The 24,697-nt window shown below is 49.8% G+C and overlaps 2 protein-coding genes across 2 annotated transcripts; both read left to right on the top strand.

Moving 5' to 3' along the window:
- Window positions 1–251: 251 nt before the first annotated feature.
- On the top strand, window positions 252–11,233 carry LRRC74B (leucine rich repeat containing 74B). The gene is made up of 9 exons (XM_054592755.1): window positions 252–405; window positions 704–846; window positions 1,258–1,390; window positions 2,289–2,495; window positions 5,457–5,566; window positions 6,528–6,643; window positions 7,697–7,775; window positions 9,480–9,575; window positions 11,084–11,233. The coding sequence occupies exons 1-9, from the start codon at window positions 252–254 to the stop codon at window positions 11,231–11,233; spliced, it is 1,188 nt and encodes a 395-aa protein (XP_054448730.1).
- Window positions 11,234–17,335: 6,102 nt separating this feature from the next.
- Window positions 17,336–23,598, top strand: LOC129086316 (tubulin alpha-3 chain-like). The gene is given in 5 exon segments (XM_054592775.1): window positions 17,336–17,519; window positions 18,341–18,489; window positions 18,746–19,171; window positions 19,173–19,427; window positions 23,302–23,598. Coding segments are annotated over 5 exon segments (1,248 nt in total). The 5' UTR covers window positions 17,336–17,398.
- The last annotated feature ends 1,099 nt before the right edge of the window (window positions 23,599–24,697 follow it).

The following is a 24,697-nucleotide window of genomic DNA, read 5'->3' as shown; positions in this document are numbered from 1 at the left end:
CGGTGGCTGGTGTTCTTATCCCCCTAACCAGTATCCGACTCTCGGTCGGTGAGAGGGGCGGCGGTTTCTGCGGCAACCAACAACACCAAGTTGCCGAGGTGACTGCGTCGTCTCTATTTGCAGCAGAGGGCGCCTGTTTGCTGCACACCACCTGGGATTGGTCGATGAAGCCGAAGGGTCCGCCCAAATTCCCTGGCTGAGCTCCCGGGGCGGTGGAGCGCAGTCCCAGCCTTCGGGGCCGCAATTGCAAAATGAGCGTGAACATGAGGGGTCCCTGCGGGAAGTCAGGGGACAATGAAGAGCAGGAGAAAGAGGCGGCGGCGGCTGCCGCTGGGAGTCTTGCAGGGGTTCTGGAGGCCGAGGAGGGTTCGGACACAGATTCGGACTCCTACCTGGGAACGGAAGGTGCAACTCGGCAGGGGATGCCAGGCCGGGTTCCGGCAGTGGTGTAGGGGACAGGCTGGGGCCGAGTGGGCAGAGGCCTCTGTCCCCTGCGTGGGACACCTTCAGCTCAACGGTGGCAGCAGCTCTAGCCCCGTGCCCTCCCTGCAATGCTCCTGGGAGCATCAGAAGTTCCGCCATTTGAACACCTTTCTGGAGTGATGTTAAGATACTGGGTAGTGAAGGAAGACTGGGGAACCCTTGGAAGGTGGCTGGCTGTGCCTGAAGAGGGATCCGTATTCTTTTTCCTGTCTCCTATCAGGCACCCATGGACTTGGAGAACGGGTCACTGACACCCTCTACCTGAGGTCTTGCCAGGCCTACAGCGTCGTGCCTGCCTCCTGCTTTCTGCGCCAAGGGAGAGCCCCAGAGCTGAACCTGCGGTACCGTGGTCTGGGGCCCCAGGTACCCCTGGAGGGACCCTGGGGCCACGCTTGGAGGGAGAGGACCTGGGTGTAGGCTTCTTCCTGAGTCCATCCCACACACTCCCTGGACTTGTTCTGTGCCAGGCATGTTCCACTCCCACATCGGGGTGACAGATGGGACTGGGGCTATGACAGAGCTCAGTATAGGGCTGGGGAGCCTGCAGTCAGCACCTAACATTGTAGAGGAGCAGGAGAGGCTCCAGGAGGTGCGAGCTGGTTGGAGCCTAGAATGAGAAGCAGCTGTCCCCTGGTCTCATGGGGAAAGGGCCTTCCAGCTGGAAGGCAACAGGCAGGCTGAGCTCTGGAAACGGGAGCCAGAGTAGTAGCTATCTGTGCCTGGAGCCTTCAGCTGTGGGAGGGACCAGGCTCTTCAGGACCCTCTCTGTTGCAGGGGGCCCAGGCTCTGGCTTCTGCACTAACCTCAAATCCCTACATCAAGCACCTGGACCTTCGAGACAACGGACTCTGTGGGGCTGGTGCGGAGGCCCTGGCACGTGCCCTGAGCAAAAGCAGCAGCATCTGTGGTAGGTGCAGAGCCCAGGGCAGGTGGGTAGACTTGAGTATTCCCTTTCCTAAGGGGTGTGCCCCCCTCACACACTCAGCCAGACCTCACCTGGGGCCTGCTGGTGTTGCTGGGGAGGGGCCTCATCACAAGTGTGGAGGTAGGCCCTCCGTGGTGCACCCAATGCTGGATGTCACTCCTATCTGACCAATGCCACCCCACCCACCCACCTCCTCCCCTGGGCAGCCCATTCTTCATATGACAGCCTCCCAGTGACTGAGCACAAGTTGGAGAGTCCTTTGACACGCCGGTGGGGGCTGGGCAGAGAGAAAGGAGGGAGGAGGGCTGGATGGGTGTTCAGTGGGGCTGGATCCAAATGCTGCCTCTGCCAGTAGAGAGTGGGGTAACCCTGGGCAAGAAGCCAAACCTTGCTGAGCCTCAGTTTCTGACCTGTGAAATGGCCCAACAATGCCACTTAGTCCTTGAGGATGTGGAGAGTGAGCATCGGCAAAAGTGCGTGTGGCCCACATAAGTGCTCTGAGCATGGCCACCTAGACTATTATTGCCAGTCCCAGAATGTGGCAGTGAGGGCTTCCGTGGGTGGGTTGTGTTGCTGCCAGGCACCGACAATCAGCAGGGTAGCTGCATCTCCATCGTGAGCATTCAACAGGAAGTCGGTGGTTTAGGTCTGCGACAAAGAAGTCACTGGACACTGGGGTGGGAGTGGGCATCAGGGAAGTTGCCTGGGGCCTGAGGAAACCCCGCTGATAGGTATCAGAGTCACCATGTGCCCCAGGACAATTTGGCTACAAAGTCCCTTCTGCTGCCTTAGGCCTGGAGGTTTGGGGGATGAAGGAGGGTAGAGGAGGATGGAGCCTGGCTTTGAATCCCACTGACTGAGGAGTGGTGCTGACCCCCAGATGTGGACCTGTCGGAGAATCAGCTGGGAGTGGCGGGAACCCAGGTTGTCTGTGCTGCCCTCATGGTGAACCCAGCCATACAGAAGGTCTGGCTGGCAGGGAACAGCCTGGAGGAGCAGGCAGCCCAGTACCTTGCTGAACTCCTGCTGGCCCACACGGGCCTGAAGTCCCTTGACCTGAGCTATAACCAGCTAAATGACCAAGCAGGTAATATCTGGCAGAGCCATCATGGGGCGCTTGAGCTCATCTTGCTGGGGAGGGGTGGGTGGAGGTTGGCACGACCAATCTGAGCATGATGTTCTGGCTCCTGCTCCCCATGTCCCACTTTGATCTGTCCCTTTCTCACTCCTTCTGCAAAGAACTTCTTAGTCCATCCCATGAATACACTGCCTTCTGCTACATGTGTTGGGAGCTGATTTGGTCACTAAGACTTTAGCCATGAACAAAACAAAGGCCCTGACCTTAAGGAACACAGATAAACAAGATAATTTTCCATAATTCTTGATGCTGCCAAAAAAAAAAAAAAAGGCATTATTCTAGAGAAGAATGAGGACCACCCATTAGAGGGGTGCCCAGGGTGGCCTCTGCACAGAGATGGCATTTAAACTGAAATGGGCAGGACAGGGAGTAAGCCATGGAAAGATCAGACAGAGAGCATTTCAAGGAGGACAGTGAACATGCAGGCCTATATCCCAGACTACAGACAACAGTGTGACTGGGCTAGTGAGTCAGGGGAGAGTGGCTGGGCCATGGGGTAGAGAGGCAACAGGGGACTGTAGAGGTACAAATCATGGCAAAAGCCATGCCGATTTTATTCTAAGTGCTGTGGAGGACATCAGTGGGATTCCTTGATCCTACTTTCCCTCATGCCCCAGGGCCTTTGCACGGACTATCTGCTTTGCCTGCCCCCAACCCCTCCAGTCAGTTATAAAAATCACCTGGGGCCCTGGGTTAGGACAGATTCCTGGGCACCTGCTGAACCCGACTCTTGGAGGGGGGGATGCCAATGCATCTGAATTTTACCAGATGCTCAAGGAGATTTGTCTGATCCAGAAAGTTTAGGAATCACTGCTCTGTTCCAAGATGCTTAGAGTGAATGGGGTGGAGTGAAGGGGAGCCTTGGCCTGTGAGAATCAGCCCTAGAATTTAACTGCCAGAGAGCCAGTGTGCCTTCCAAGGAAACCACTGTGAGAAGCCAGTGAAATTAAAAGAGAAACTCATTTAACTTTTAAACTAAGTGTAGGCGTCGCCTCTGGGCCTGCACTGTCAGAGGGCAAGGGCCAGGCAGGCAGCCAGGATGGAAGGGGCTAGAAGCTAAGGCCCTGTGGAGGCTGCACCAATTATGGAGTTGGGAGTCCTCAACCTAGAAGAGGACAGGCATAGTGGGGCCATTTTGTTTCCCCAAGTAATGATCCGTGGGTGGACCTGACTCCCTTGAGGGATGGAAGAGCTTGGGTCTCAGTCTCCCCACCTGACCCATAGTCATGGTAGCACCTGCTCCAAAGGTTGGCTGCAGGGGTGACAAAGACCAAGCATTGGAACTACAAGAGGTTGATTCATGCACGCGTGTAGAAGAAACTCACCCCCCTCCCCGAATCTATTCAGCAAAGTAGGGGCTTCCCTGTAAAGTGAGGGACCACCGACATCTCCTCCCAGCCCTGGAAGTGTCTGAGGAAGAGGTAAGTCCTATATCCGCAGGAGTCAGACTCAGCGGGCGTGTAGTCGGGAATCCTATTCTCAGGGAGGCACCGCAGGGTTTCCTCGGGGCTTTGCAGGAGCTCTCCAAGGTGCTGAAAGTGTCTGCTGGCCAGTGTTCTGGCTGCACACTTTCCTCAGTTCACATGTTTTTCCTCTGTGAATGTCTTCAAATCAGCCCTACAAGACCTATGCCCTATGCTAGGTGCTGGGACCATGGAGAAGGTTCAAATTCAGATCCCTATGGGCCCCCAGGCTGATGGGGGAGACACACCAGGCGGAGAGAGGTCTAATGGCCAGAGCCTGGAAGGATGAAAGCAGTAGACATGAGACCCAAGGGAGCCCAGCTCAGCTGCACAGGAAAGGCTTCCTGATGCCAAGAACCCAAGTTACAAGAATGAGGAGTTGTCAGTCAGGTGAAGAGAGGCATCAACAGTTCCATGCAGGGGAACAGCCAGGAGGTGTGTTGGTGCTGGTACTTTTATGACCTGGAAGAGGTCATACTGGTAGAGCAATGACAGTGAAGAGTGGGGTGGGTGGGTGGCTAGGGCTTCTGTCCACTTTACATACTAAGTATCTCTTAGGGTTTCTCACACCACACGCCTCCTCCCACCACTTCTCTTCTCCGCTACCACTGCCTCGTCTCCCCTACGGCTGTGCCCATCTTGTCACCTCTTGCCTAGACTATGACACAAGCCTTTCAACTAGTCCCCCAGCCTCTGATCTCTGCCCCGACCCACCCAAGTCCATCCCCTACACTCACAGAGGAATCCAGCCTGTCACTTCTTTTTAAAAATATTTTATTTTTAGAGAGAGGGGAAGAGAGGGGAAGAGAGGGATAGGAACATCAGTGTGAGAGGGAAACATTGATTGGTTGCCTCTCATATGCACTCCAACCGGGAATGGAACTGGAGACTCCTTACTTTGTGGAACAATACCCATCCAGCTGAGCCAGGCTTCTCACTTAAAGCCCTCCCTGCCTCCTCAGGCAGTGCCCAAGACCCTTAGTTCAGCATTCAAGCCCTCTCAGCATCTCTCAATTGTCCATTACTCCTCAGTTCACAGGCTTCCCCTCACCCTGCCCCCAGCGCCAGGCCGGCATGCATTTCCACAAGGGTCCCATGCTCCCTGTGCCTCTGCACGTTCATCTCTCCTAGTCTGCTCTGTGTGTGAGACATGCATGCACACAGGGCCTTAATCTTCAAGGTTATCTCCTCTATCCCCACTTTCCTGACCACCTCCCACTCTGTTCCCATGTCTCCAGTTTGTAGTTATAATAGCTCACATCCCATTCATATGTACTTATATCTCCCCCACTAAATATGAAATCCTTGGAAGCAGGAAAAGCCCACGTTGGGTTCAACTCTGTGACCCTCATGCCCAGAAGAGACCCTGTCACACAGCGGACATCAGTATTGTTTTTTGAAAGAATGAACAGAGTGAATAAGAAAGTCTGTCTTGGTGTTTCGAAAGGGGAGATGCTTGGACCAGCCTTGGCAGAGAATACAGGACTCACCGAGCTTAACATAAGCTGGAATCATCTTCGAGGCCCAGGAGCTGTCTCTTTTGCCAGAGGACTGGGGGTATGAGGTCCACACCCCACCCCACAGCAAGCCCCTCCAGCCTGTTCCTCAAAGGCAGGTCTCCCAAGGGTTAGCTCCCCATCACCGCAGCTTTTCAGAAATGAGCCTTGGATATTTTAAGCAGAGCTCAAGGAATATTTTATTAGGTGTCTTTAATTTTCTCAGCCCCATTTAATGACTTCAATACACTGTGCCCAGTCTCAAGTCACTTACTGAGGGGTCTGCAGCTGAATGTGGCGCACCTTCCACAGACATCACAAACACTCTGCTGGTAGGGGAACAGTGTGCAGACTGCTGACACATGGTCACTATGGGGCATGCACAAGTGCTTCCCTGAGCGACACCCTTGCATCCTTAGATCCCAGCACACACTCTAACATGCCACCTGCTCCCAGTTGTTGTTTGTGGGCCTCAAGAGTGGGTGGCTGCAGCCCCTGCCAAGGTGGCATAAAACACTTGCAATGTCCCCTGTATTGGGTACCTTTTTGGGGTCCTCCTCAGGGAATGGCAGCCACTGCCTTGCCCTCCAGCAGAGGCTGAGCTGGGGTCCTGGCCCACATGACAACAGGCCTGTCTTCCCAGCATACCCACAAGCTCCTACCCTTCTCCCCATCACGGCTCCCTGGGCAGGTTTCACCCAACTCTGGGCCCCTGAGCTGCTCTGCGCCTTAGGGTACTTGCCTTCAACAGGCCCCAAAGCAGCCATGGGGCCTGCTGCCACAGGCAGACCCCTCAGTCTCGGGGGAATTCATACCCATACCTTCACCCACTCTATGCTGTGCTTCCAGTTGTTTAGCTCTACTGGTCACTATCATCCAAGCCCTGAGACTGCCCTGGAACCTCTGTCCTTCTGCCCTTGGTCTGCGATCTTTGTACCTCGGGTGTCCTGGGCTTAAAGCTGTGGCCCTGGCTTTCTCTACTGTCACTTGTGGCCCCATGGCTTTGCTCTTTTGTATCCCAGGCAAACATCTTCCTGAGAGTCCTGGACATCTCATACAATGGCTTTGGAGATCCTGGAGCCTCTGCAGTGGGTGAGGCACTCAGGACCAACAATGTGTTAGAGGAACTCAACATGAGGTGAGGAGTACAGGGTGCCCCCATGTCCTAGTGTGTGGGCCCACAGCCACCTCAGGGACCATGGACTCCATGATCTCATTGCTGTTCACCACTTTAATTCCCAAACTGACCACAGTCTATGATGGGGCTTGAACCACAACCTGAGAGCACCCAGCTCTGTCCTCTCACTCCAGGTCATCATTTATATGCTGGGCTCATAATTCCTACCACACGGGCAGGGGCTCGGAATTGCAAACGTATGTAAAACCTCTTCAGCAGAGTCTGGGGTGGGCTGGGTGCTCTGAGAGTTTTCCTCCCTTTCAGAAGAGAAGCTGACTCTGACAAGGGGGCACACACGCATGCTCTGCTCTGCACGTGGCTGCTGGGGGGCTGCAGTGTGTAAGCCGCTCTTCCACACCCACGCAGACTCTCAGCCCTCAGCAGGCAACCATAGCAGGGGCCACAAGTTCAGAGGGATGGAGAGAGGCAGAGGCCCAACAGGTCCTGCTTGGACTGCCACGGCTGAGCCCCTCCCAGGGCCTGCCTGCTGTAGTCCTGCCCTTCTTTCCATCCCACGCAAGGAGCCAAGGCCAGAGGATTCCACAGGAAATGTTGGAATTTGAGAAGTCAGAGAGAAATGGGGCTGACTTCAAAGACAAAGTAGCCAAGTGCGATGCTGAGGCCTGGAATTTGGGTCTGGCAGGAGGAAGAGGAGGGGACATGGGAAGGGGGCCGGCTGATTTTCCAGAATAGATGCTATCATGGTGATAGGCACCAGAAATCAGCTGGGGCAGAACATCTGCTGAACTCCGAGGGCTAGGGGGCAACAGCTGGGGGGGGGGTGACATCTCCAACCATGTCAGCTGGGTGATCTCCTTAACACTGGGAGCCTCCAATGAAGGAGGGTCACTGTCCAGCTTTTACACACTGACCTGCCCAAAGTCCCTGGGGCATGAGTGGAGGCTGGAATTGGAGCCCTACCTCGGGGATGCGCCAGCAGTGCCAGCTGGGACCCTGGGACAATCATGTGTGCTACACAGAAAGTAGCACAATGCACATGTCTTTCTGTTGCAGCAACAACCGCATCTCAGGGGTGGGAGCCATGAGCCTGGGCCGGGGCCTACGGGTCAACCAGACACTGAGGATTCTTGTTGTGAGTGCGAGCCTGATGGGGGAGTCCCTAGCAGACCTGTCTGAGCCTGTCCACACAGATCCCTCCCCTGCCACATATCACCACCCCAGTGGCAACAGGGAACACAGGCCTCCTGGATTCCCCTTGTACCACTTCTTCCCCTTGCCACTCACCCATCTCTGGTCTGGCCCATGCACTGCTTCAGACTCCTTCCTGCTCCATCCTTCCCTCCCAGTGGCATCACCACATCTCCCAGCTGTCCTTTCTCCTCCTGGGTTCACCAGAGTGCTGCTCTGCTGATGATGATTGAGGCACCCTTGCTGCCCCTTCCTCTCCTTCCCTGCTCTTCCTCTGGCCTTGTTAGAAGCCAGGATCAGACCAGATGTACTGCTGGTCACTTCTCAGACCTGCCTGAGGCCCTGTGTGCACAGCAGGGGGTTCCCTCCTTCAGGGTTGCCAGTGGGGAGGGAGCAGCTGAGCACAAGACAGAGAAGAAAGGATGCAATGAAGGTAGAGGAGCTCCCTGAGAACCACTGTGCCCACAGCATGTGCTCAGAGGACCGTACCACCAGCTCCAGGGAGGACATCTAGCCCTGCCTGGCCCTCAACTCCCTCAACTGGCAGGGGAGCCCCATGCAGCACTCCCATCCCAAGCTTGAGGCTCGCCCCTGTCCCACCACCCACTGCTACCCCACATACTGGAACCCAGACCTCTTCCTTCAGCTCTGGATCCAAATTTCCACCTATGACATGGTCCCTCAGATATCCCATAGGCACAAGGGATTCTGAGGGTTCAACCTGAATTCATCATCTCCCTCTAAAGGCTGCCTCTTGGGGGGGGGGTGTCTTCTTCTCATCCAGTCAGAAGCTGGGACCCAGTGCTTCTCCCTCCCTCTCTTTCCCGCATCTTCCCTCCTTCATCCCACCTCCTGCAGAGCACTCAGGCTGCCAGCTCCTCCTCCTCCTCACTTTCCCTCCTTGAATTTTATAGACCTGTTAGTTTCTTATCTCTGGCTCTTCCTTCCCACTTGCTATCAGCTGATCTTTCTAAACCTGAAATGTGCCTCTGTCCCTCCCTGCTTTACACCCATCAGAAGCTCCCCACTGGATAAATTCAAGTTTAGTATTGTGCCACTTGCAGCACGTCATCAGGATCTGGGCTCTGCCAACCTGCCTTTCCCTCCTGCCTTGAAATCCACGTCTGTCACCCAGGCTCCTTGGAATTCTCCAGACACACTGTGCAATTTCTCATCTCTCTTTGCTCCTGCTGCTTTTCTTGCTGAAATGCCCAGCTCTACCCACCTCACCCGTAAAGCTCAGCTCAGGTGTTTGATCACCCACCCAACCTTGACCTCCCAGGTAGAGTTGGTTCACACTCACACTCTCATTGCACTTATCACACTGCATTTTGCAATGTTTCTTTATTCTCTTCTCCTCCAGTTGGTGAGCTCTTTAAGGATAAGGGTGTACATGTGCGTCTGCATCTTTGGCATGTGGCAGAACCAGGCACTGGGTGGGTGCTCAGTGTCTACTTCTTCTCTTCCCTGGCCCTGCAGCCTCACTCAGGGCATTCTGCCTGATGGAGACATCTTGTGAGCTGAAACAGCGGGGCTATCCTAGGCCCATCATCAGAGATGAGGAACCCCTAATCTTCCCTTTCAGGTTGCTCTTCCGGCCTCCCTGGGACCACCTTTCCTCAGTTTTGTGTGCGTGTGTATTTCTTAGGTATCCAGGAATCCCATGCGAAGTGAAGGCTGCTTGGGTATCCTCAAGTCTGTCCAGGGTAATCGAGCATCTCCCCTGGAACTGTTGGATTTCTCTGTAAGAACTTTTCATAAACCTCACCTCTGAGCCTCCCCACAGCCCTGAGGTATATTTAGAGGAAGAAAGAGGGGCTTAGAGAAACAGAGAGCCCTGCCCATATACATGGCATGGCCAAGTCTGAGTTCCACCCCAGGCCTGAAAGTAGGTCATGATACCACTCTGGCTCCACCCCCACTCCTGGCTGGGGGTACTGCCGCAGCCTCCCCTTGGACCCCTGCCTGGGCTCTTCATTGGCTGAGAGAGAATAAGTGACTTGGGGGCACAATGCTCACTATTCACTGATATTTGGATTTGCAGATTAGTACTTGCAAGGTGGCCCCACTCCCCACCCAGCCTGTACTGCTTGCATGTTAATCATGGTGCTAGAAGATTCACTTGTGTGGTTGTGAGGGAAATCAGGACCTCTTTTCATTCAATTTTGCTTTTTAAATATAAAAACAAATGTCACTCTTTTCTAAGGCAGTTAACATTAAGGAGAGAATCCCCAAATATGAATTATTAACAGAAAGCCTAGTCACAAATCACTGCTTATTCTACCCTGATTTATTTCAACCCAGACTTGAGGCAAAGTCTTTCCAGAGACAGGGGTTTACAGTTCCAGTCCTTCAGGCTTGGACAATTGATTTTGAACATCTTTATTCTTTCCTTCTACCTGCTTGATCTCTATGGCTCCAAAGCCAGATAGTAGCTTGCCACAACCATGTTCCCTCTGCTCTGAGAATTCCTTACGACTGGATTCTCACTCCAAAAAAAAAATGCAATGATGTATGAAATTGTCCTGTCAAAATACATTCATGCTTATTTGATACAATGTATGGTTATTATCAGAAGCTTTTAGTATAATGGAAATACCACAGGATTTGGAATCAGACAGGCCTGGAACCAAGTCCTGAGCCCATCATATGGGATCTTGGATTCTGTATTAGAGACCAAAACTAATCTAGATGCAGTCTTCTGTTTTCCTTTTCTTTACTGTTATCATTAGTCTAATACGACTTGGATTTTATCCTCAGCTTTAAGGGAAATACTTCTGAATCCTCAGAGTTCTCATAAAACTTTTCCCAGGACTCAGTCTTATCTTTACATGCAATGGGGCAAATACCTACTGCCCAGGGTCACTGTGAAGATGGGATGAGAGGACAGACTCTATGGAAAGGGCCTGTGCAGAGAATGTTGGTGCTAGTTCTCTTCTCCCCAGCCCCTTTGTTTTTATTATTTTTTTAAATTGAGAAACAACATTTATGCTGAAAACTGTACACAGACTAAGGGAAAAGCTCAGTGAATTTTCATGAACAGGATACACCTATATGGCCAGCCCCCAGCTCAAGAACTAGAGCAGGTCCCTAGAAGCCTCTCTTGAGCAACTTCTATTGATTTTAATAGTTTGGGGAGTAATGACATTGTCATCCAAAGGAGGGAAGCTGTCCTAAGGAGCTTCTTCAAGAACTTGTGTGTGTAAGTATAAAGGTCAAGTTCTCAGAAAATGATAATTGGTCTCTCCTTAGGACATCCAGGTGAACAAAGAGTTTGATGACCTTGCTAGTGCAGTGAAGGTAATTCTTCCAGGGCTTTGCATAAAGACAGATGCCGGCAGAGTGGAGTACAAAAAAGAGCTGCTGGCAGTCTTCAGACCGTCTACCAGCACCTGCCCCTAAATGACTGTGGAGTGTGACCTCACAATGCTTTCTTACCACTTGAGTTTGCACTGAGTCCCCATGTAAACCAGATGGTAAGTCCTATGGAACCGAACTTCACGCTGACTCAGACAGCTCCTCCTCTCCATCCCTGACCACTGCACTAATCCGTGCCTTCCTTTGTACTCACTTGTTCATGTAACACAAAGTTGTATTATGTGCTGCATATTGAGCTGGGCATGGGGTCAAAGATGCCCAAACAAGTTCCTCCTCTGGTGACTTAGTTCAGGAGACAATTAAAATATAAGGTGGTGTGCAACTGGCATTCCCAAACTCAACTTGCTATGATGCAAACTTTCACAACTTTTTTAGAAGGCAACTTATCATAAAGCACCGAGAGCCTTAAAACTGCCCATGTCCTTTGATCCTATGATCTGATTTATCTGCTCTACAGAAATAATGCTGCTTATAATAATGAAAATTGAAAATAATTTGGATGCCAAATAACAGGGAATTGGTTACTAAGATTTGGAACTCTGCAAACATTGAAAGCCAAGTGTTCAAAGTACAGTGAGCAATTTGTGAAAATGCACATGATTAATGTTAAGTGAGAAAATCAGTATAGCCCTGGCTGGTGTGGCTCAGTGGATTGAGTGCCAGCCTGTGAACCAAAGGGTTGCTGGTTTGATTCCCAGTCAGGACACATGCCTGGGTTGTGGGCCAGGTCCCCAGTAGGGGGCATGCAAGAGGCAATCATACATTGAAGTTTCTCTCCCTCTTTCTCCCTCCCCTCCCCTCTCTCTAAAAATAAATAAATAAAACCTTTAAAACAAAGAAAATCAGCATAAAAAATCATATGATTTGGCAGTTCTGCAAAAGGTTAAACATGCAGTTATCATATGACTGAGAAAATCCACTCCTAGAGAAATAAAAACATAGGTCCACACAAAAACTTGTACACAAATGTTTATCGCCGCATTATTAATAATATCCACAAAATGCAAATGCTCGCCAACTGATGAATGGATAAATAAAATGTGGTATAACCATACAATGGTATATTTGGCAATAAAAAGGAGTGAAATTTGGGCTGAGAAAAATGTTCTAAAATTGGTTACAGTAATAGTTGTACAGTTACATGAACATACTAAAAGTAATTGAATTGTATACTTAAATAGGTGAATTGTATCTCAATAAAGTTGTTTAAAAGGAAAAATGAAGTACTGGTATATGCTACAACATGGACAATTCTTGAAAGCATCATGTATGCAAAGTAAAAGAAGTCAGTTACTTGGCTCTGACTGGTGTGGCTCAGTGGACTGAGCACTGGCCTGTGAACCAAAAGGTTGCTGGTTTGATTCCCAGTCAGGATACATGCCTGGGTTGCAGGCCAGGTCCCCAGTAGGGGGCATGCTAGAGGCAACCACACATTGATGTTTTCCTCCCTCTCCTCCCTCCCTTTCTCTCTGTCTAAAAATAATTAAATAAAATCTTTTAAAAAAAGAAGTCAGTCACAAAAGGCTACATATTGTATGATTCAGGTTATGTGAAATGTTTAGAAGGGGCAAACCTACAGAGATAGAAAGTAGAAGTTGCCTACAGCTGGGGAAATAGGATGGTTTGGGAATTGACAGGTAAAGGGAATGGGTTTCATTTTGGGGATGATTGAAAAGTTCTAAAGTTGATTGTGGTGATGGCTGCATAACTCTGTGAATATACTAAAAACCATTTAATTGTATATCACTTTAAATGGATGAATTGTATGGCATGTGAACTATGTCTCAAGAAAGCTGTTACTGCCCTGGCTGGTGTGGCTCAGTGGATTGAGCGCTGGCCTGCGAACCAGAGTCGCTGGTTTGATTCCCAGTCAGGGCACATGCCTGGGTTGCAAGCCAGGTCCCCAGCAGGGGGTACACAAAATGCAACCACACGTTGATGTTTCTTCCCTCTCTTTCTCCCTCTCATCCCCTCTCTATAAATAAATAATTTGAATTTCAGATTAAAAAAAAAGCAAACACAACATTAAAGAAGAAAGCACCCAATCAGAACAGCACAAAGTAAAGGAATCCAAAAAAAATGATGTTACCAAAAAAAATCATATTGTTTGATACAAATTGTGTTAAAAAAAGGAAAAGACCCCCTCAAAAATGACCCTGTTTGTGGGTTTATGGATTTTAATTTTATTCATACTTTCCTGCATTTCCACATTTTCTACTCTAAGTGTGTGTTACTTTCATAATGAGAAAAATAAGTAGTGCTTAAAAACACAATGTGATACAAATACAATTCAGTTGGGTGCATGGCGTGGTTGAAGCCCTGAGTAAAGAGGGTGCTACAGACAGAACTGTGTCCCCCAATTCATACCTTGAACCCTTAACAGCTAATGTGCCTGTATTTGGAGATAGGAAGTAATTGCGGTTAAATGAAGTCATAAGGGTGGGGCTGTGATCCAACAGGATTCGCGTCTGTATAAGAAGAGGCACCAGAAAGCTTTTTCTCTTCCCCTCTTAATGTGAAGATGCAGCAAGACGCTGCAAGTCAGAAGGCAAGCCCTCACCAGAAATCAGCCCTCCCCACCCTCCCAGACCTTGATGTGGGATTTCTAGCCTCCAGAACTGTGAGAAAATAATTTCTGTTTCTTAAGCCACCCTGTCTGTAGTATTTTGCTATGGCAGCCCAAGCTGAGTAAGACAGAAAGATTCCCTTTCATGGGTAAATTGGCAGGGAGGTTTTTCTCCTGGTTCCCTGTTTCTCTGATGATCGCCCCCCCTCCCTATTACCAATGCCATCTTTCCAAGGGCAGACCTGGTAGCACTGTTCAGAGCCTCCCCGAGACCTCCAGGAAAGTTCCAACTCCTCTCTCTGGCCTGTCCCATGTCAGGGGGCGGGTTCCCCACGCTTCTCCACGGAGAAGTTAAGGGTCGAGCTGGGACGCCAGGACAGAGCACTGCACCATGGTGATGAGCTGGGGGCAGGCCTGGCTCACTCCACCCTCACTTTTCTCGGAAGTAAACACACATTAGATCCTAAAGCAAATTCAGTCGATCTTTACGGAGTGGAAGAAACAAAGTGATTCTTCCGAAGTCCTCCAAAATGGACACCGTGCCCCAACTCAGATCTTGTGTGCCCCATCTCCCTTGTGCCAGGACACCAATTCCTCATTAAAGAAGTAATCAAATTCTGCCCGTTTCCAGTGTGCTGGCTGCGAAAGGCCTTTCTGTACTGGAAAGGGGTAGAGAAGAGAGATGGTACAGACTTCGGGTAGTTAGATGTCGGTCACACCCCTACGAGGTGTCTGTGTTTGCAAAGACCAGAATAAGAAGCAGAAAGGCGAGGCCCTGGCGAGGGGATGACAAAACAAGGTGGACCTCAAGCCATTCGCATGCCGCTGGGGACTTACATGCGTGGAAACGTTCTGTGACTCACCCAGGGGGGCGCCAGAGCAGCTTCAATCTCGCGTCGGAGAACGACCCGGAACATCTGAATCTGGGGTCAGGCTTCCTCGACCCCACAGCCTTCCCGCCAAACCCACATCCAATCAGAAAGTGCCACACTCCATGCATCGAGCAACAGCCAATCAGAAGCTGGATTTTAGTTCGTCCTGCCCCACGGCGCTCCGGACCAATGGCCGCCTGGGCATCGGCAGTCCTATAGGGGCAGCGTGCGCATTGCGGAGGGGCAGCAGTTGGGCGCGCGACGGCGGTGGGGCGGTTGAGGTCTAGGAGCGGAGCCCGGCGGCGGCAGAGTTCACGATGGTAAGGACGTGGGTCTGGGCCTTGGCACAGTAGGTTTGGTGGGCATTGGCAGGGCCCCGGAAACCCGCACCCCGCCGATGCCCTGGTGAGAGGTCGATGAAGCCCGCCACGTGGGGTGGCGGATGAAAAGATCCGGGGTGCTGCTGGAGCGGGCGCTGGCGGGTAGAAGGGGACAAGGGAGGGCAAGTGAGGGCAAGCGAAGCGCCACCCCGGCGGCACCACAAGGCCAAGAGGCCATCTGGACTGGCACATGAGGACGCCGGCTTGTGGAGTTTGTGCGCGGAGAGGGCATTGGTGACCCCCAGTGTGGGAGTGGCAAGGGCAGGCAGCGTCCCAGAAACTCTGCCATAATGAGCTAGGATGGCAGCTTGGTTGTTGAATGGCCTTGACGCCGTCTCTTGAGAGGACAAACTGTGTTTGGTTCCTGAAGAATGGAGGGTAATTCTGAAACTTTCTGGTCTGAGGACCTCTCAGCACTTGTCCCATTAGAAATTAAAATTGAGAACTGTGAAAATATTTATTCACTTTAAAGCAGCACGATAACATAAATGACAAATATCCAAGCCTAAACAGCCAGTTTGTTGTTTCTTTCAAGTACTAGTATCATTCCGTGGAAAAAAGCAGCCAGTTCACAGTTGGTAACTCAAATACACATGTGCTTTCTCTCAGGAGAGCTGTAGTTCCGTGTGTGTACCAGTACTTTATGTGTACTTTCCCATTTTGTCACAGTATGCAGGGTAGAGGTTTAATAAAATAATTTTGCTTCATCAAGGACATTCTTAAATGAAAATGTTCCCCCTCCCTGCCCCCGCTTTTTACTCTGAGTGCATAAGGATGAGTAATCCAATGACCACTGGTACAGTTTGGTGCCAGTCTCCTGATTTGTGCTCAGGAGCCAACAGTTCTACCCATTTTCATACTTTTGTTGTATGACATAGTTCATTACTTAACCAGAAGCTTCAACTTCCTGCCACCAAATATGCCAACACACCATTTTGCTCTCCTCCTCCTTTTACATTATGATAAACGGTGCTTCCTCTTTGTCGATGATCCCTTGCTACATTACATGAATCTTTGATGCCCTGTGACTGAGATTTGCTACTTATATAACAGAAAAGAGGACTTCAAGTTCTCAGGATTGTACATTAAAATTTAGGGTAGGTGAAATACCTCAAATTTCATTTGATCTATGTATTTGTAAGGATGATGTGTCTAAAATTCATTAAGTGGTTAGTCACTGTACAGTTAGGTTCCCAGCAGGAAAGAGATGGTACATTCAAAATAGGTACTTTAAGGAGAATCTTTTAAAAAGATAGTGCAGAATCCCAGCTTTTGTGATTCTAGGAGCCATTAACTCCTAGGCTTGAAGCAGTAAGGGGAGAGAGTGGTTACTAGAGGTTGAGGGGGTAGCTTTATGAAGGAGGCTTACTGCTGGAAGTTTGTGGCCTTGATAAACTGACTCAAGCAACGCATGGCAGGCTGGCAGAGAGGGAGCACAGGGAGTGAGCACCTTGACCGCACCTCCTTCTGACCTCCTGGTCTTTAGCTGCTGCCTGACATTGGCTAAAGCAACCTGACGCCAGTGGGTAAGAAAACCCTTTGATGCGATCCATATGGATAAGCCTCCTGGAGTGCAGAGCTGAGTGGAGAACAGAGGGTGGATCTAGAGGGGCAGACAGAACCACACACAGAATGACCACCAACACTTGGGCCATGGCGACCTGTGTCCTAGTCCAGTTTTCCTTCCCCAACTCTATTACATTTTTACCTTATCCTTAGGTCAGGACACAATAAAAAATTGCTATTCTTTAGAGAATTTACTGTCACTGTTTAATGTGGATTTTACTTTTGGCATATCGCTTTGAAGTTATAAAATAACCTAATTTTTGCATAGTAAAAAACACTTAGATTCTGGCACTTAGGGTGGTGTAGAGCACCTAAGTATACAATAGGGATTAGGAGGTCACATAAGCCTCATTGAAAATAAGGTTTGATCCCTGGCTGGTGTGACTCTGTGGATGGAGCACTGACCTGCAAACCAAAAGGTTGCCAATGTGATTCCCAGTCAGGGCACATGCCTGGATTGTGGGTCCCCCATTGGAGGCAGGTCAAGGGGGTGCTAGAGATAACCTATCAATGATTGTCCCTCCCTTCAACTTTCTCTTTAAAAAAAAAATAAGTAAATAAAACCTTTATTAAAAAAAGAAAATTAGGTTTGAGAAAGACATCACTCGGAAGTACATGTATATATTAAAGTATATTTCACGTGCCATATAGTGACAATTGCCTTGAAAATGAATGGGTCTCACATTTATGTTCTGTTTCCCAGCGTGAGTGCATTTCAATCCACGTGGGGCAGGCCGGCGTCCAGATCGGCAATGCCTGCTGGGAACTGTACTGCCTTGAACACGGAATTCAGCCTGACGGGCAAATGCCAAGTGACAAAACCATTGGTGGTGGGGATGACTCGTTCAACACGTTCTTCAGCGAGACCGGGGCTGGCAAGCACGTGCCCAGAGCAGTGTTTGTGGACCTGGAGCCCACCGTGGTCGGTAGGTACTCGGGCAAGCAGGGTGGCTTCCCAGGGAGTCTGGGAGAGCCTGGCCACATCCCCGCGGTGCTCCTTGGAACCCCTCTGCAGAAAGGACGGGCGGGCACCCGGGGCTGTCCGGGACCATGCGAGGCGAGAGACCGCAAGGTTAGCGCTTGAAATGGGGGCTTAGGCTCCTGGTTCCGGAAAACCTAACATACAGAAAAAGGGCTGCTTTGCCAGGAGTAAACTGGGCTTGTGACAGATTCATTCGTGACTGCCCCAGCCCCAGGCGGCTGGAGACCCTGCCCGCAGGGCCTGGGCGCTCGTCCCTCCTCACGCTGTGCACTCCCTCGGGCTGGGGCACCAGTCTTGACCTGTGTGTCAGACGCAGAAAGGTAGGTAGAGAACATTCACTGGGTTCCTCCAGATGAGAGGCCCGAGGGAGTGTCCAGGGGAGCTGCAAGAAGGGCACTTGTCAGGGGCCATCCAGGAGACGACAGGTGTAGCCGAACGAGGCCTCAACCAGCTGGCCAGGGCCTGAAGGTTTTTTTAAATTACACCTTTTGGTGTGAAAGAGATATGCACATGTAGGATCGCCTGTGTGCAGGGGAGAGAGCTCTGTTGCTTCTCTGGGACACGTGCCATGAGTTGAGTTTGCCTCCCCAGGGCCCCAGAGCGTGGAGCGCTCTGCGGGTCACATAGAGACTCCCTGTGACACGGATGCTGTGGAGATACAGGAACAGCACGCGCTCGTTAGAACCGGGCGGTCCCCAAATGCGTCCGTGCTGGCGAGTGAACGATCGTCCTCAAAGAGCCGTGGGACGTGTGTCCTCTCTGTAGATGAAGTGCGCACGGGGACCTACAGGCAGCTCTTCCACCCAGAGCAGCTGATCACCGGGAAGGAAGATGCGGCCAACAACTACGCCAGGGGCCATTACACCATCGGCAAGGAGATTGTCGACCTGGTCCTGGACCGGATCCGGAAGCTGGTAAGGAGAGCGCCGGGAGGCCTCCGGGGTCCTTTCGGCAGAGCGCGGGCCGGAGTCGTGAACCCGTGGTCTTCCTTCTGGTGCGGCTGCGGTGCAGCCGCACATCTTTAGTGTCTGCTCTGCTCGGCCCCAGGTGTATGGCTGGGGCCGAGCGGAATCCGTTGAATCCCGCGGAGGCAAAGAGAAGCGACCTACTCGTTGGAGGTGGGCGGTGTGGCTCGGGCAGGCGCTGCTCACGGTCTCTGCTCTCTCTCAGGCGGATCTGTGCACGGGGCTGCAGGGCTTCCTCATCTTCCACAGCTTCGGGGGCGGCACCGGCTCTGGGTTTGCCTCTCTGCTGATGGAGCGGCTCTCGGTGGACTATGGCAAGAAGTCCAAGCTGGAGTTCGCCATTTACCCAGCCCCGCAGGTGTCCACGGCCGTGGTGGAGCCCTACAACTCCATCCTGACCACCCACACGACCCTGGAACATTCCGACTGTGCCTTCATGGTGGACAACGAAGCCATCTATGACATATGCCGGCGCAACCTGGACATCGAGCGGCCCACCTACACCAACCTCAATCGTCTGATCGGGCAGATCGTGTCCTCCATCACGGCCTCCCTGCGCTTCGACGGGGCCCTGAACGTGGACTTGACGGAATTCCAGACCAACCTGGTGCCGTACCCGCGCATCCACTTCCCCCCTGGCCACCTACGCCCCGGTCATCTCGGCCGAGAAGGCCTACCACGAGCAGCTGTCCGTGGCCGAGATCACCAACGCCTGCTTCGAGCCGGCCAACCAGATGGTCAAGTGCGACCCTCGCCACGGCAAGTACATGGCCTGCTGCATGTTGTACCGCGGGGACGTGGTCCCGAAAGACGTCAACGCGGCCATCGCCACCATCAAGACCAAGCGCACCATCCAGTTTGTGGATTGGTGCCCGACGGGATTTAAGGTAGGACCGGGCGGTAGATAGCGGGTGGGTTTACCTTTCGGCCCGCAGCAGCCCCCGTGACTGAATGCTGCCCCGGCGGAGCACCGCCTGTTCCCTGGCTGCTTGGCTCTGGTCATCAGGTCGTGTGCCCGGGGTGGGGGGGCGGTCATTCATTTGGTGGTGTCTTTTGAACTTCCTTCCTGAGTCATGACACTGTTTATCTGTGGTAAGAAAAATTTTGTTTTAAATAAGAACAGAATTTCTGAAGGATCTCTGTTCCCCTGTTTAGATGGTGGAATTAGTGTGGAAAAATATAGGTTTGCCTTAGAAATGAGATATTTTTTTCTCACAGTAGAAATTTTCTGAGCATTTTGCTAACTCATGTGGATATTTGAAATTGAGCCATTATTATAAACTGATTCCATCATGTACTTGGAAGCCAAATAACAGAATGCTTGGCTCTAAGTCTATTGTGATTACCAAGCTAAGGGCTTCTTCATGCTTGGGCTCATTAACTTTTTGCTGTCTTCATTACGTCCTTGTACATAATTGGTTTTCTGCATTAGATAAAGCTGTAGACCCCACGTTGTAAGCCCTCATGAGTATTTGGGGAGTTACTGGTTCCAGGGTCATGCCCGATTGAAAATGACAAGTAGCAGAAATATGTTATCTTGTTCCCATTTGGAATGGTAGTACCTTTCCCCTGACTGACTACACACAAGTTGTTGAAGCTATCTAGCTCTATTTCAGCCCCATCCACTTTACGACACTGACGCTGACCATCTTTGAGGAAATAAAACTGATTTTATCATAAAATTGATATGATAAAATTTATGATAGGTTTCACTAACCTGGATATAATCTTTCAATCTTACATAGATTTGCAGACGTTAGAGGTTTTAGGTAGGAGTGGAAACCTTCCATTCCAAGTTCTTGAGTGAAGGAAAGCTTCATTCAGTTACTGACCTCTGGAAAAGTAAGGACATCCAAGTCAGCCTCAGCTGGGACACACTGTGGAAGGTGATGTGCCCTGTGCTCAGGTAACTTTCCGAGCTGAGTCTCTGGCTTCTGTGAGCCAGTAGGGAGTCTGGTTGGGAGGTGCAGGAAGTTAAAGCTTCTACTGTCCTCACAGAAGACACTCTAGTCCTGGCTGGTGTGGCTTAGTGGATTGAGTGCCAACCTGTGAACCAAAGGGTCGCCAGTTCGATTCCCAGTCAGGGCACATGCCTGGGTTGCAGGCCAGGTCCCCAGTAGGGGGCGTGCAAGAGGCAACCACACATTGATGTTTCTGTCCCTCTCTTCGTCCCTTCCCCTCTCTTTAAAATTAAATAAAATCTGAAAAAAATATATACATTAAAAAAAATAAAAAAGAAGACACTCTAACCTCAGATGAACCATGTTGAATTCTCATGCTTTTAAGTTCTTTTTTGTCAGTCTGAGTGTGATTTCACCATATGTTCTTTAACAACCATTTGCTCAGGGTCATGGTATTTTCAAGAAATCTTCTGTGTTTAAATATATTTAGTTTTTTATTATAAAAATGCACATATGTTGCCCTGGCTGGTGTGGCTCAGTGCTGGCCTTTCAACCAAAGGGCACATGCCTGGGTTGTGGGCAGGTTCCTGGTGCAGGGTGTGAGAAAGGCAACCACACATTGATATTTCTCTCCCTCTCTTCCTTCCCCCCTCTCTAAAAATAAATAAAATCTTTTTTAAAAAATGCATGTATGCGACAAAATATTAAAACAATGAAAAAGGCTGAAAAACTGCAGTCTTCTCCTTCCCCAGTGCTTTGTCCTTAAAGTGATGTTATGTACATATTCAAGGTGTATTATACCCCTTGCTATATAGGTGATGTTGACAGGCTGGCAATATGGGCAAAGGGTGCACATTATTTTCACATAGGTGACAGACTTGACTCACTGCACACAGGTGGCCAGAGAGAAAAAGAAGCCGGCAGCACTCCCAACTTGTTAGAGCCAGCTGGCCTGGCCTTAAGAGCTATGGGACCCCTTGATCAGGGTCAGAACCTTCTGGGCCCTTCTCCCTGCCCCTCCCCAACTCTTCTGGGGACTGGCATGCCTGGCTGCTGCAAACTGCTATCTGCTCACCAGAACAGAGATAGGTGACCACCTCAGCACACTCAGACATTTGTCTTCCTCCAGCATGATGTTCTCTAAGCTATCCAAGGCTCTAGTCCATTTGCTACTCTAAAGGTACTTCTAAGCACAAATACATTGAATCCAACTTGCTTTTTTTTTTTTTTTTTTTTTTACCAAGTATACAATATACCTTGGACATATTTATTAGGTTGGCCAAAAAGATGGCTGTAGTAGCTCTTAGTTGTCTTTAACTTCATTTGAAACAATTTTGTTAGCTTGTATTGTGACAGCTGTCATATCAGTGTGCATTTTAAAAAATCAAAATTGGTGAATTTTTGGAGTGTAATGGGGACAACTGTAATTGAACAATAAAAAAATTGGTGAATTTTTGGGTAGCCATTTTAATATTGAAGATGGAAAAATATAAGCAACATTTTCAACATATTAAGCTGTATTATTTCAAGAACGGTAAAAACGCAACAAATGCTAAAGAAGAGTTGTGTATTGTATGGAGAAGGTGCTGTGACTGATGAATCATGTCAGAAATGGTTTGTGAAATTTTGTGTTGGAGGTTTCTCTCTGAACAATGCTCTATGGTCAGGTAGACCAGCTGAAGTTGATAATGATCATATCAATACATTAATTGAGAACAATCAACACTATACTATGTGGGAGACAGCTGGCGTACTCAAAATATCCAAGTCAATAAAGTTACTGGTGAAAATGAAAAATGTGTCCTTTATTTTATGGAAAAAACTAAACTTTTTGACCAACCCCATATATGAGGTCTGTCCAAAAAAAGTCCAGCCATTGTTAATATAACAAAAACATCGATGTAACCTGGCAGCCAAGGAGAGTGGATTGGAATTTGTATGCATGAACATTGATGTCTGCGCTGTATTAGTCATTGGGGGTGGTAGTCACCGTTGAGTAACCATGTATATTGTGGCTGTCACATTCAAACAACTGAGCTAGTAGCACAACAGATGTGCATCAAATTTTGCCTTAAGCATGAATATTCCTCCATGGAAACTATCTGGTGATTCAAAAGACCATGGCTTATGGGCAGCTGGTGATTGGCAGCTTCCTCACAACAATGCATCCCTTCCTGCATCATGTCTTGTCCAGTTTGTTGGCAAAACATCAAATCACCAGGTGACTCAGCCCCTCTTCAGCTAAGATTTGGCACCTTGCAACTTCTGGCTTTTCCCAAAACAAAAATCATGTTTGAAAGGGCAGAGATTTGACCATCAATGAGATTCAGGAAAATACGATAAGGCAGCTGATGGCAATTGGGAGAACTGTGTGAAGTCCCAAGTTTCCTTCTTTGAAGGGGACTGAGGTATCATTATCCTATGTACAATGTTTGCTGTATCTTCAAAAAATGCCTCTATTTTTCATATTACATGGCTGGATATCTTCTGGACAGACCTCCTATGCCAGGAGAGATTTCTTACTCCTTTTCATAATTGTATATAGTGTTTCACTGTGTGGGTATATAATAATTTAACTAGTTCCCTGTGATGAGTGTTTGTTTCCAGTTTTGCTATTACAGTGCTTTAAATTAAATACATAGAAATCTTTGTATGTATAGCTTTGTGCTCTTGTATGAATAAATCCAAAAAGTGAAAAGTACATGTCAAAGGATATTAAATGTTGATAGGTACTGCCAAAAAACCAATGTACCAATTTCTGTAGGGCATCCTTTTTACTCGGCCCACAGCTCCAGTTTTGAAAAACAAGCAACTATTTCTGAGGCTACAATATAAACTTCTATTTTCCCTTCTCTGGCAGGTGGGCATCAACTACCAGCCCCCCACCGTTGTCCCCGGGGGAGACCTGGCCAAGGTGCAGAGGGCTGTGTGCATGCTGAGCAACACCACCGCCATCGCCGAGGCCTGGGCCCGCCTGGACCATAAGTTCGATCTCATGTACGCAAAGCGAGCCTTTGTGCACTGGTACGTGGGGGAGGGCATGGAGGAAGGGGAGTTCTCCGAGGCCCGGGAGGACCTGGCAGCTCTGGAGAAAGATTATGAAGAAGTGGGCGTGGATTCCGTGGAAGCGGAGGCTGAAGAAGGGGAAGAATACTGAGTGGGAGAGTTGCGCTGGCGCCCATCCCTTGTATTACTCCTCCCCGCCCCCCACCCATAACACTGCAAGATATATTTACTTATTAAAGTTCTGTATTGAGGCATCATTTGTCCCTTGTTCTGCATTTTGAAACAATTGCACATTCAGATACATGCCTTTTTCCAAGTGGGTTTCTAGGGGGGAAACGTTTCCTTTTTTACTTTTATTTTTGAATATTTTATTTCTTTTGAGAGAAAGGGGAGGGAGAGAAACATTGACTGGTTGCCTCTGGCATGGCCCCAATCAAGGACCTGGCTTGCAACGCAGGCACGTGCCCTAACAGGGAATCAAACCAGCAACCTTTCATTTCGCAGGCCGATGCTCAATCCACAGAGCCACACCAGCCAGGGAAAAATTTTCTTTTCAAACTAAATTAAGCACACCTGTATGTTTAGTTCCCGCATTACTCCCAGAAAGAAGGCTTCAAAAGGCAAGGCTGGAAAAATAATGCTTCAACTATTTTAAATTTAAACATTCTTAAACCCTATATCCCATACTTGATGTTCTTTGAAATATGGAAAAGTAACCCGGATTTTTCTAAACTAAAATGTTTTCACCCTCAGTCTTGTGGGAGGGGCCCAGGAGGCAGCCCCGCCCAGCACTAACCCAGCTTCCGACCAGTTTCCAGAAAGGCCCTTAGCTTTTTCCCTTTTCAGAAGTCGCTAGCACAGAACCTGCTGCCTGTCATGTTTTCCCAAAACGTAATCAGTGGCCTTTGCCAACCGAATTTGAGGCACCTTCCCAAAAGCACTTTTTTGCGAGGTTTAGTCTCGAATCGCAGCCCTTTTGCTGTTGCAGTTTCTTTTTTTGCAACCGGGGCCTCCTGGCACGACCTGTGCGGGTCAGGCCCCAGGGCACTACCGGTCAACCGCCAATAGACCCGAAAGAAGAATGAAAGGACAAAGCAAAGAGATCTATTTTACGATGGCGCCTGAGTCCGGAGCAAGGCGACGCAAGCCCTGCGGTAACCCCACGCTCTCTTAACTTCCGGGGCCCGCCCCGCCCCCTGGGCCTTTCTTCCTAGTCTCTATGGTACCAACTTCCGCCGCTCTCCACACCT

The sequence above is a fragment of the Pteronotus mesoamericanus genome, unplaced genomic scaffold (genome assembly GCF_021234165.1).
Source record: "Pteronotus mesoamericanus isolate MK-2021 breed Mesoamerican mustached bat unplaced genomic scaffold, CSHL_Meso_final scaffold_371, whole genome shotgun sequence".
In the NCBI taxonomy this organism is placed as follows: domain Eukaryota; kingdom Metazoa; phylum Chordata; class Mammalia; order Chiroptera; family Mormoopidae; genus Pteronotus; species Pteronotus mesoamericanus.
The sequence above is the reverse complement of the archived record's forward strand: the minus strand, read 5'-3'. Positions and strand labels throughout refer to the sequence as shown.